We start from the raw sequence: 12,010 nt of genomic DNA, 5'->3' as shown, positions 1-12,010 counted from the left end.
GGGCGGGCGGCGGCCCCCGGGCAGGTGCCGAGCGGCGAGCGGAGCCGGGCCGGGCGGAGCGCGGGGGGCGAGGCCGGCGCGTCGCTCGCTCGCGGGAGGCCGGGGAGCGGCAGGGGCATGTGGATACTGGCTCTCTCCTTGTTCCAGAGCTTCGCGAATGGTGAGCCTTTCGGTTTGTGATGAATTTCATTTCTTATAATTCACGGGGGCGGGGGTTGGGGGGACTGGATGCATGGGGAAAGTCTTCTCCCATTGCCCCCCATCTGTGTTCAAATTTGCTTGCTTTCATTTATTTTTTCAATATTATTTTTATTTCTTCGGGGAGCAGAGGTGGCAACGAAGAGAGGCTGGGGGAGAAATTGCTCTGTAATCATTTGAGGGAGCTTACCTAGCCAAGTGACAGCTCAGAGCCTAACTCCAGTACTGGAGAGCTGCCTCGTTCAGAATAAACCAGGTTTGGTGGCAGGAGGAGAGACAGGAAGATCGCCACTTTGCCTATTGCAACCTGGAAAGGGATATGGCATGCCAAGTGCAGGCAGGTGCAGGGGTCAATGAAGAACATTTGCCTTCAGATTTAAAGATTTTGGAGCTTTTAAAACATATACTTTAATTCTACTACAATTTATCTCCAGCAGCAATGAAGGCTTTAAGAAAGATCTATCCTTCTATGCGCCCCCCCCCTTGGTACTACATATTCCTCACGGGTCGTTTATGTAAAAATATGCACTGATAAGCATTACATCATCTGAAATGTTGACAAAATTTTTTTTAAAAAAACACCTGTATAGTTGTAAAAATGAAATCAGTGAATATTGTAAACAGCATTCCTCTCCTCATGCCTGGCCAATATTATAATTTGAAATGCTTTCTTCCTGGGTATTTAGAAAGCTATTGCTCTTGACTCAGTCAGACCCAGTTAGTAAGTGAGACTGCACCTTAGGTTACCTGTCACACGTAAATATGAACTTACATGTATGAATGGCTTCCTCTCATGTGGGAACGAGAGGAAATCGTCATCATTGGACATAGCTACAGCTTAAATTCCCATTTCAAATTTTGGAACACATATCTGCATACAATGTATAACCTGCTGACAGTTTAAATTAAACCATTAAGCAGAATCCCCTACGGAGGGGGGAGAAGAAGACACAGAGAGAGAGAGAGAGAGAGAGAGAGAGAGAGAGAGAGAGAGAGAGGAGAGAGGAGAAGGGAAGAGAGGAGAAGAGAGAAAATCTGGCTCTGTGAGAAAATACCAGAAGCAAAGGGAGGCTCTAAGATTCTCCTGGAAGATGCACAGGGAAGCTCTGGCTGCATAGGAGTGCATTTGCTTTGCTTACCTAGATATTGCTTAAAGAATCAACATGCCAAGAGGCCAGAAAAAAAAAGCATAAATGTCAAATTTTTAAAAAAATGATGACTAAGATAAAGGTAGAGTTGGAACAAGGAACTCCCCAAATTAACATTCAAATGGCACTTTGCTCTCTGATATAACCTAAAGCAAAGTGTTTGAAACTTTCATTTTGAGATTTCCTAGCAGGAAAGAATTGCAACAAGTTCTGACAAGGCTCGCGTCTTTCCCAGAGGGCACTATACCTGGCCTGCATCCGCTGGGGAATTTACCTTGGGGGAAAGATCTGCTTTAGGGAACGTGGAGCTGTGTCGGAAGGCAGCCCTTTCTGCTGTTCTGCTCATGTGCCCTCACAAGAAACATACAAATGCTCATAGATGTGTTCCTAAGCCACAAAGCCGTGACAAGCCTGTCTCGCCTGTCAGGCCGTACATCTCTGGACTCCTCGGAAAGGCCTGGGTTAGAGGATGAAACAAAATTTCTACCCTATTGGGAAGCATGTGTTTCAGGATGACGAAAGAGGTTGTGCTTCTGGTTGTCAGTCAACCAATATCTATTAACGGTGTAAGTTATGTATGACAAAAATATTATGGAAGAATTTATGATCATCTTTCTTTGATACAGAGATGCTATACATGTGTTTGGGTTTTTTAAATCAATATTTTTTAACTAAAATAATCATAGAAAAAATCATACCTAGTAAGAAAATTATATAAAGCCTCAAATATTCTTCTCCAACATGGAAAATACATGCAACGAACATGTAGGCATACATGTATTGAGTTCTGTGAGTGTTATCTTCTGTTCAAGACTTTTAAAATCAATTGCTAATCACCATCATTGTTACTGTAATGAATATAGGTAGAATACACAATATAAGACATAACTAGTACATGAAAATGAATATTTTACATTGTTGTGTTATGTGTTCTGATCCTATCTGCCAGGAAGCTGTGGAACTATCTTATATAAAAATGGCTCTCTCTTTATATGATCAAGTGTTTTTTTGTTTTTTTTTTTTTTTAAGATTGACTGTAGAGCTTTGGGATCTTTCATTTTGGGGGGCAACCAGCTTTAGAGTTTTCTAAGGAATGATGTTCACTACATATTGTGAAAAAGATCATAAAATCTATAGTCATGTCAAAATAAAATAAGGGTCCAGTTTGAACGCTGCCTGTTCATAAGATCATATTTCAAAAATGTGAAAGTAAATGGTCCCTACCTATCTGAATGTGACTTAAAAAAATGGAGAAGTATTTTTTTTTTTATCAACAACTGTCATATTTTGGTCTACTTTAATTTTGAAAAATTTCTGAATGTGTATTAAAAGATTTATGAATTCTAATACCTAAACTGATTACTGCTAGGCCTCAACCACCAAAATGCATTACATACATGATAAAAAAGATTTTTTTCATTTGTAAAAGATTATGTAGTTTAATATTTGGGGTGCTGATAAAATAAGCCTGTAATATATCTGCATTTTTACAGGAGACAGGAGCATGTATGGGATATACATTTATTTCTTAATAAAAATGTGGTTGCTGGACAGGCTGCAGACAGTATTTTGGGCAAAAAAACAGAAGTCAGGGACCAGTCCCTTCATGGGTTAAACCCTTGAATGAATGACCTCACCTGATAAGGTGCAGTAATCATGTGTTAAAGCAGTCAACTTGTTCTGCAACATTCTGGAAATACACAAGAGCTTCTGTTACAGTGCAAGGAACTGGGGTACACATATGTGCAGACACTCACCCACACACGTCCCTCAGCGTCTTCTCAGCTCACGCATCCTACTGCATTGTGTTTCATCACAATTTCTCTTGGTTTTAACCCCAGAGGGAACATTCTAGTTACAAGCATAGATGGGCCTTCAGTTAAGCAGAATGGTGAATAATTGGCAGAGGTATTATACATATTTTTGCTAGTCTGCTAGCATCTCTGTTTTTATACACACACATCCTTGACATGGTCTTTTCCTGAGCTGTGGGATTTTGAGCTTTACTGCATCCGATTTCAGGGGGCCCACTCGAGGTGGAGATTACAGAGGGTGGGGTGATGGGAGTGAGAATGTGCTTATCAAAGCGAAGGTGGCGTGCGGCACCTCTGGGCACTATCGGTTCGCTCGATAGGGAGTTACAAAGTACACACTTGATATTTTATTTAAATGCAGCAGCAGAGCTTCGTGAGTACAAACGCACCTTGAGGGCTTTGAAGGGGATTTTTATTTAATTCACATAAATGTAATGTATGTAAGGAAAAATATTATTAGGTGAATGATTTCAGGGCTTCTCTCCCTCCCACATCTTTATTAAGCAGATTAAAATTCTACCCCAGATTTTCAGGTTTCATCTACAATTCCTAGGCCTTTTAACTCAAGCTGCCTGCCCCTACAAGATGCCCTCTGTAGGAAAACAAAATGCCATGCAGATTTAATAAATGCCAGCCGATCCCTCTCCACTTTGTGACTCTCTCCTTTGCCTCACCGGTGTGACCACGGTTTGCTGCCTTGGGGAATCGGTGGGTCATGGGGCAGAAGCAGTGTAATACTGCATTCTGGTAGGGGGACTAATTTCGACTGAAAAAAATTGCCAATTTAAATCTCCAATTCCTGGACCTCCATGTAGCTGGCAGACTATTTTATCATTGATGTGTCTGCGCTGAGGTGCACTGAGTATTTCAAAAAGAGATTCAATTCGATGCGTGTTGAAACTCGATGTAAAGCGGGGGAGGAGGAGGTCATTTTATAAAGAAAACCTATGATCACCGTATGAGATTGGAAATTTAGGTTTGAAAAATAAAATGATGGATTTCTCAAGTGAGTACATGTACGAAATCTATGGCATCGAGGTTTCATGAAATTAGCTGAATTCTACGGGTGAAATTATGAATGTGGTTCATACATAATTAATAGTAGTGAAAAAGGATAGGTTTTGAATTAGGAGGAGCGTTCAGTAGCATTTTCAGAAACGAGCAGTCCCCTGTGCTTGGTTTTCGTGCGCGTCCGGCCACCTCGCCAGAGCGGCGGGGACCCTGGGGTGTGCCCACGCTCACGAGCGTCTGGGCATTTTCTGGGCCGCTGCGCGGAAGTGCACGCTGGGCCTTGGCGACCGCACTGTCAGGCTGGGAGCGAGTGAGGTGCTGCTACCTGCATGTCGGTTGTGTCCCCGCCGTAGGACACTAGTGGGCGGCAAACCTCACAAGACTCGTGCAGCAAGCCCGCAGCAGAGCCGGAGAGGAGGCCGCCTCCAGCAAGGACTGCTCCGCGCAGTGTCAGGGGCTTTCCTGGGGCGCCTCCCCGGGAACTCTCGGGTGCACTGCGCCCGCACTCCGGGAGCTGGAGTTCGGTAACAGGAGCGATGCCCAGGCGACGGCAGGTCAGGCAGGGTCCGGCAGCCTTTGTTTTCAATCGTACAGCCGAGGACCATGCATGTTCACAGCAGTATTTGGAAAGCTAGAAGGTGCCCAGAAAGGGAAAAGGGGTGATGCAGAGGACCGGTGCGTCCGCGGAGGGTGCATTTGCATACCCGCTTCCGAACTGGCGAGGGAGCCCGGCGTGGCGCGCGCGCGCGTCTGGAGGTGGCAGCTCCCGGAGCAGCTCCGCGCCTGATTGGCTGACCTTCCAATGTCATTCCAGGAGCCGCCGCTTCTCCTGCTGATGGTGACAGGGTGATGCTGACGTGCCCGCTCCTCCGCAGTCCATCAATCTCCTGCAGGCAAGGCTCCAGGGACCGGAGCCCCCTTCCCTCTCCTCTAGGCAAATGGGAAAGCACCTGTTCCTCTGGACTGGGTGTTAACTCTTCATGCTCCAAACAGCTGGGCTCAGACATTCTCATGTTATCTTTCGCCGCCCCTCCTCCAACTATATTTTTCTTCTTTTCTTCAATGTTTTGAAAAATGCAGGAAAATGCAAAGTTGCATTTCCCTTGCCAAATCTGTGGGTTGAGATAAGGCAGTGGGAAGATTGCAGCAGCCCCACGGTGTATCCACTGTGCTGTTCTGAATTCTGAGGGTGGAGCACACGGATGTTTTCTGCAGGTGACACAAGGGCCACCAAAGCGGCAGGAGGGAACCCTCACTCAGCAGGTGCAGATACCAGATTTTGGTTCAGAGGCCAGATAGCTTCTGAGCAGGATGTCCAGAAGGGCTGCATTCAGAGACCTGCTCCTGAAAATTAGATCCTTCCCTTATCCCTTTCCCTAAAACCTCGCTTTCCCTCGATGGTGGCTGTGGCAGTCTGTGAGTCTATGTTGATTTGGTGCCTGTTTGACTAGCGACTGCCTCTGTCACCAGACAGTAACATCTACGTAGATGCATGCGATGCTGGAATGAGCACGTCCTTAGCACAGAGCAGAGCACATGGTGTGGAGTACGTGGAAATATATGTTCCCTATTGAATGAAAGAATGATAAAGTGAGGGACAGAGCCTTCTCCCCTCCTTAACTTACCGTCCTCCCTCCTATCTGCCTCTCTTCTGCTTCTATCTTCCCAGCTTCCCATCTTAGCCTTCCTTGTGGGGTTTGCTCTTCTGGCCCCCAATCTCTAATTCTAGTGTAGAAGCCATTTGTGATAAACCTACGTAAGCGACCATGTGGATTCCTTTGCTCCAGCCACCTTGCTCCAACATACTGACTCCATGGCTGTAGAAGCGTTTATTTTCTAGAAATATTTGTGGCTTGGGGCGTTTTCTTCTCTTTTCCAAATGGGAATCACATTTTGAATATATGATGGAGGGGGGGGGACTTCATCACGGTCACCCAGCAGTGATATAATTGCTTTAGGTGCTCTTCCTGACGTGGAGTGGGTCACATGTCACAGACAATAATTTCATCAGTGTGCTGGACCCCTTGTTCCCAAGTGTATGCTGCTAAGTGGTGTGATTTAAAATTCCCATACGGTGTTTATTGCCCTGTCGCATTCTGAAAGCCAGCCAGAAACATCAAACCGACATTGAGGTTTCCCCACGGGCTCCTGGGAATTCATTTCTTCATCAAAGAGCCACCCAGGACATCAAAACAAAGCTCAGTTTCTTAGGCCTTAATCGTATTTAAAAAGTCCCACCACTATTTTCTTAACGCATCCCATGGATTTATGGGTTTCACGTCGTTATCTTTACTTCTTATTTTGCAGCAGAATCTAATATAAAAGCTGGTACCTTCCTTCATCAAAGTAACATGAAAGGAATATGTTTTTATCGTTGCTAAAATCTCAGTTTTTATTCAAAATAAGAATCAAGTTTGATGTCTTACGGCTTACAAATTTATGATCTTTTGATTTTTTGGAGATCTGTATTTGTTTTATATGACCAATAGTGATTTTTTTAAAAAATCATCCGATTGGATTAATTTTTGGTCTTTAAGCCCCCTGGATTATATAAATAAATATCATGGTTTAGCAGAGAGGGGATGAATGGGATTGAGAAGATATATGACAAGATAAGAAGAAGGAAAGAGGCTACTACACAGAGAGACAGAATGACAGGGATTAATGAATCTTGCCTGCATCCCTAGTTAAGTTATTTTTTTGCTCAGAAGACAGTGAGTAAGATTTAAGAGGGAGCAAGCAGCCCTATTTATAGAAAGCCCTTTTTAAATGCAGTGGCAAAGACAGTCAAAGAAAGAATTGAAAATGCAAGAGATCACCTTCATACTAAATGCTAGCTTCCCCTAACTTCCTGGCACTCTACAGCATTTTGGAGGAGAAAAAAAGGCATACGAACCCTTGACATATTGAGAAGTCTTTTTGGACTCTGAACAGAATATTCTAGAAATACTCTCAGTGCTTAAGTCCATGTTAAGCTTGGGAAGATGGGAGTGGGGAGCCAATATATATGTATCTGGAAATGACTTGAGTGGGTCTGAACAGGGCACTGGAGGTGAAGGGAGGACATTGAATTTGCAGCAGTGTGAGAAATATTTCTTCTGCAATAAGCTTTGCCTTTCTTGAAGATGTTCAATAGCAGAATGGTAGGAGGGCGAAATCCACATTCACGTTTAGAGTGGTGCAGTTTTTGAAAGAAGCGTTCAAATTTAAGATCTTGTGATTATCACAGGTCCCCCCATGTTAACCTTTTATTAAATTCTGCAGTTTTAAATTGCAATATATGCACTTCTAATTGGTCAGTCTGGAAGGGGCAGGCGATACCACCCCAGGCTGCTTGACTGACATAAATGTTACTGGACAAGGGAAAAAGAACACGCTTGCTCTGAGAAATGCAATAGTTGTTTTTTAGATTGCATATGTAAGTGAAATCATGGGTATTTTTCTGGTATTGTCTGGCTTATTTCACTTAGCTTCATGTTTTCCAGCTTCCTTAAATAAATACAATTTTCAAAATTTTAAAAAGGGAAATCAATCTTCCCTCCTAGGACTGTATCTGTTCCTTATAACATTCTGGTTTTACCAGTTCCAAGGGACCTTATTTTCTATTAGCAGTAGAATCATTGAATTTGTATGCAAATACTGCTGGTTTATGGGTTGAAAATCTGGACAAAAGTCATATCCTGACCTGCCCCGGAATATGATGCTGTGTAACACATTTGCCTTTTATCATATGAAGAATCATCTATAAAATGGATTGTTTTGTAGCCAATCTCCCCAGACTATGGAATGAGTATATACTGATAAAGTGGTGGAAAGAGATTTGAACTATTTAATTACTGATTTTGATTCATATGAGACTTGACTTTTTAAATATTAACATGAAGAAACAAGAAACAGTTTTAAGCCTGTTTTCCACAGAATTTAAACAATTTTTCCACTGTGAATAATAAAGTGAAAGTCCGTTTGCAGTTCTTTCTAGATACCTGAACTCTCTCCCAATTGGATGCCTCTACAAGACCATAGTATGGCGATACCACTCCGAGTGATGACTTGGATGACCTCAGGGTCCCAAAGTGGCTTCTGCATCTTCGTGGGGTCACTGTGATGACCAGGTTTAAGTCAGTGTTAGAACCAGTGTGCGTGGGTCCCAGGGGAAGGGGTGCTGCTGTCAGGTGGCCTAGGCCACACACTGGAGAGTGGAGAGCCATGCCATCTGCAATGTCTGGTTGCAGGGCAGACACTTACAAATGATTCTTCTGCCTAATATGGAGCAGAGCATTGGTTCTTCTCAGGGACATGAACTGCAGGACGATGGGAAAGTTTCTATGCTTTTATCCTAAGACAAACGCAGTTATGAAGATAATTAGAACCACTGCCATTCTATGTGCCCTTTAATTTTGTTTCTTTTTTTCCCCGTATAAAGGACTGAGCTGTATCGTGGAAACTTTTTACTTTAAGTAAACATACTTTCTCTCATGAGAGAAAGTCAAGATTCATTTCTTCTTTCCACAGTAGCCCCACTGTGGAGTGATTTGATCTTGGGTTCCCATAGGGACGCAGAAAACCCCAAGTCCCAGGCTGCTTAATTACAGTGTTTATTTCTGTAGAATATTTATCAGCTGTGGAGCATTTTTAATAACTGATGTGTAGCTTCCAGGGTAGAAATAACAATGCTTTGTAATATTACTTGTGAGACTTCAGAAATGAGCCGAAGACACCCAACAACGACAACAACTGGCTCTACCAGCAAAACGGGCCATTTGACACCATGGAGAAGGCACCGCAGCTACTTTATCACTCCTGCTGGAGCTCGTCATTCCCAGTGCCTGGGAAGGGTAGTCATTTGTCTGTTTTGTTGGCTAGGGAAAGGAGATGCACAAGAAATGTGAAATGCTCTCTCAGGGACAGGATTCTCCTTTCACAAGTTATTTAAGTTGGCAACCCAAGTTAGCAGCCTCTGCCTGGTACCCTGGCAGGACAGCAGAAGGTGGATAGAATGGTTAATTACCAGATGCGTGTGCGTGTATTATGACTCGCCAAAATCAATGGCTATTAAATCTTTGGTGGCTACTGTTTTAGCATAGGTTCGATTGGATATTTTTATAGAAATCTGGGGAGAAAAATTTTGACCTAGAGGTGATTTAGGTACTTGTTTTGAGTAATTAATTTTGACCAGTGGTTGGTTCATCTGTGTTTTGTAGGAAACTCGTATCACCAACACAACACTCCCCACCCCCCGTATTATTCACAGGCACAAGAGGTCCCACGTTCTCCCCCACACCTCTGTCTCCCTATCGCTGAGTTAGAACATGCTGTGGCCTTCTGCAGGATCAGACACTCAGAGCCATGGAAGCAAATGTTTGTGGGAAGACCAAGAACACGGAAGAAGAGGCTGCGTCGGCCCCGTAACCACACACACCCCTGCACCCCCATGTCAGAATAAGAGCAGTGTGAGTGAGGGAGGAAGACCACAGTCTGTTGACACCTGGAACTGGGTATTGTCTAATGTCCCTCAATCTGGGCCTTCCCACGCAAAAATCAGGGACGCTGGTTCCCTGCGCCCAGGTGCACTGGGTCAGGGAGTAGGGAGGAAGAAGATGCATTTCTTCCTCCTGAGCTTCCCGGTGGAAGCTGGAGATGCCGATGCCAGCATCTCCATCTGGCTGTGGTTTGAGAGGCTCCCCGAGTGTTTCTAATTCTGTGTGCCTTTGTCATCTTTCCCCCACCACCTCTGGGGTCCCCCAAGTTATAGTTTACGTAGTTTGGCATGCAGATTCCCAGCTCTGGCCACCAGAGTCCGATTCTGTAGCCCTGGGTATGCATGGGCTAGGAGTCTGCATTATGAACACATACCTTTTGATGTTTGGATCCACATGACCCATAATCCACATTTGCAAAAACACACGCTTGGACAGAGGCTACGCAGTCTTAGATGGAGGTACAGGAGCAGACGCTGGCTGGAAAGCAGATGCAGTAGAGTTCCAAGCACATCTTCAGGCACTGTTGAGGAACTCTGTGTTGGGTGATGATTTATTGGGGGGTGTATACATGCAGGGGTGGGGCTTCACTGACTACCATAGGATTTAGGCAGGTTTGGGAGATTTGGTGGTGGGAGTTGGTAGCAGGAAAAACTCTTAGTAGAGGAAGGTGCGATCCTGCTGGGGCACTGCCAGTGTGGGTGCTGGTAGCTTGAGAATCATCTGTATATATTGTCTATCTATCCATCTATGCCATTTTTTCTTCTTGTTTCAGCATATTCGATACCAGGTTTATTGACAGCATGATAGACCAGAGCACATGCTATCTATCAATAAACGTGGTAGCACTGGACTTGATTGCGTTGTATTTCTCGCACTGACCCCTTCTTCACTAGCAGCTGGGATCCTAGCAGAGAAGCCCTTGGAAACCTAAACGTAACTGCATGCCTCCAAGCCAGAGATCGACAGTGGGAAACCGTTTGGATTACTCTACTGGACAAGCTTAAGGGATGAGCGAGGATGGGGTGAGATAGGACGGGGGAATGATCTATTTGCAGCTGGAGGTTTTGCTTTGATGCCACCCTGGTGATGCTGCACATGCCTTCCTCCCAATATCAGTGCACAAGCTCATTCCAGAGCCACATCTAAAGGGCTTTGGGGTCATTTGTTCTGTTGAATTTTCTTGGCCTCTGCTTCTTTCATTTGAGTAAATGATCACTAGTTGACTGTATTTATTGTACAAAGTACGTGTCATTATGCTAAGTTGTCAGAAAAAGGGGAAATGGCATATAAGGGCATATTTGCATTTTAGACCTTGTTACGTATATGATAAAATTGAGGGCAGTTATTGGTGGCAGAATAATCCTTTCAAAACATTGTGTCCTTGATTTTTGAACTAAAATAGACTGGAATATGTGCTGGAGAGAGGCCTAAATTCAGAGCCTTAAAAATATCTTCTGGTGTCCTGAGATCTTATTTTAGGTAATATTAAAAATAACTTTCCCTCCTAGGCATCTTAAACAAGTTTGATGTTATAATCCTTTGGCGATTTTATTGTGATTCATTATAGAAATTATCTTTCAGAGTGGCTGTTTTGAATTTTAGCTTTAGAAGAAAATGGTATAAAAGCCATTGTAGGCTGAAGAAATGCAGTTTCTGCTTACTCATCACTGTAGGAATTAGGGTGGACTGTCTGCTTCTTTGCAATAATAGGTTCCTATACCTATGTTCCTTTAAAAAAAGGCTGGGGGTGGGGGGCTTATGTTAAGAAGTCACAAGCTCTGCCTGCCAAGGGAGTTTGTAGAAGAAGATCCCAGTTTAAAATAGCTCACAATTCCTCTCTGATTTGGAGTTTTCACAGCCTACATGGTGCAGAACAGACTGTTCTCTTTTAAATTTTGTAGTAGAGTAGGTCAATCTTTTCTCATCTCTCCCCCATGGAAAGGGCATAAATATTTCCATCATTAGATTTAATAACCTGTGTTAGACTCATGAGTAATTATAAATGGTGAAACATTCTCTTTACAAAAGATACAAGTGAGAGATTGTATGACTCAGATTTATTATTGGAGCAAATCACTTTAACCCGTAGAAAATATTATATACTGTAATAAGTGTTGAGTGTTTTTCCCTGGAGTTTCTAACATGGCTCCGTAAGAATGAATATTATCAGGTCCAGCCTCACTAGTGGCCAAGGCAGGTTCAGGTGGTGCAATGAGTCTATTATAAGGGGGGTGCATTTGCTGCATTTGCAAGAGATGGGGGAGCTATCTGCATTTCGTCTCTCTTCATCGTTTTCACCTTTCTGTCTCCCTCCTTAGAAACCAGGAGCAAATATCAGAGCTTGTGTGTACTCCATGAG

The 12,010-nt window shown here is 43.6% G+C and overlaps 1 protein-coding gene across 1 annotated transcript in view; it reads left to right on the top strand.

Moving 5' to 3' along the window:
- The first annotated feature begins 97 nt into the window (after positions 1-97).
- The window catches only part of DSCAM (Down syndrome cell adhesion molecule), an 834,101-nt gene continuing 822,188 nt past the window's right edge, over positions 98-12,010 (top strand). Inside the window, exon 1 of the mRNA XM_012640078.1 lies at positions 98-160. Coding sequence (XP_012495532.1) covers positions 118-160 — 43 coding nt within the window. The 5' untranslated portion in view covers positions 98-117. The remainder of the gene's footprint in view (positions 161-12,010) is intronic.

Source organism: Propithecus coquereli, unplaced genomic scaffold (assembly GCF_000956105.1).
Source record: "Propithecus coquereli isolate 6110/MARCELLA unplaced genomic scaffold, Pcoq_1.0 Scaffold148, whole genome shotgun sequence".
Taxonomy (NCBI): Eukaryota; Metazoa; Chordata; class Mammalia; order Primates; family Indriidae; genus Propithecus; species Propithecus coquereli.
The sequence above is the reverse complement of the archived record's forward strand: the minus strand, read 5'-3'. Positions and strand labels throughout refer to the sequence as shown.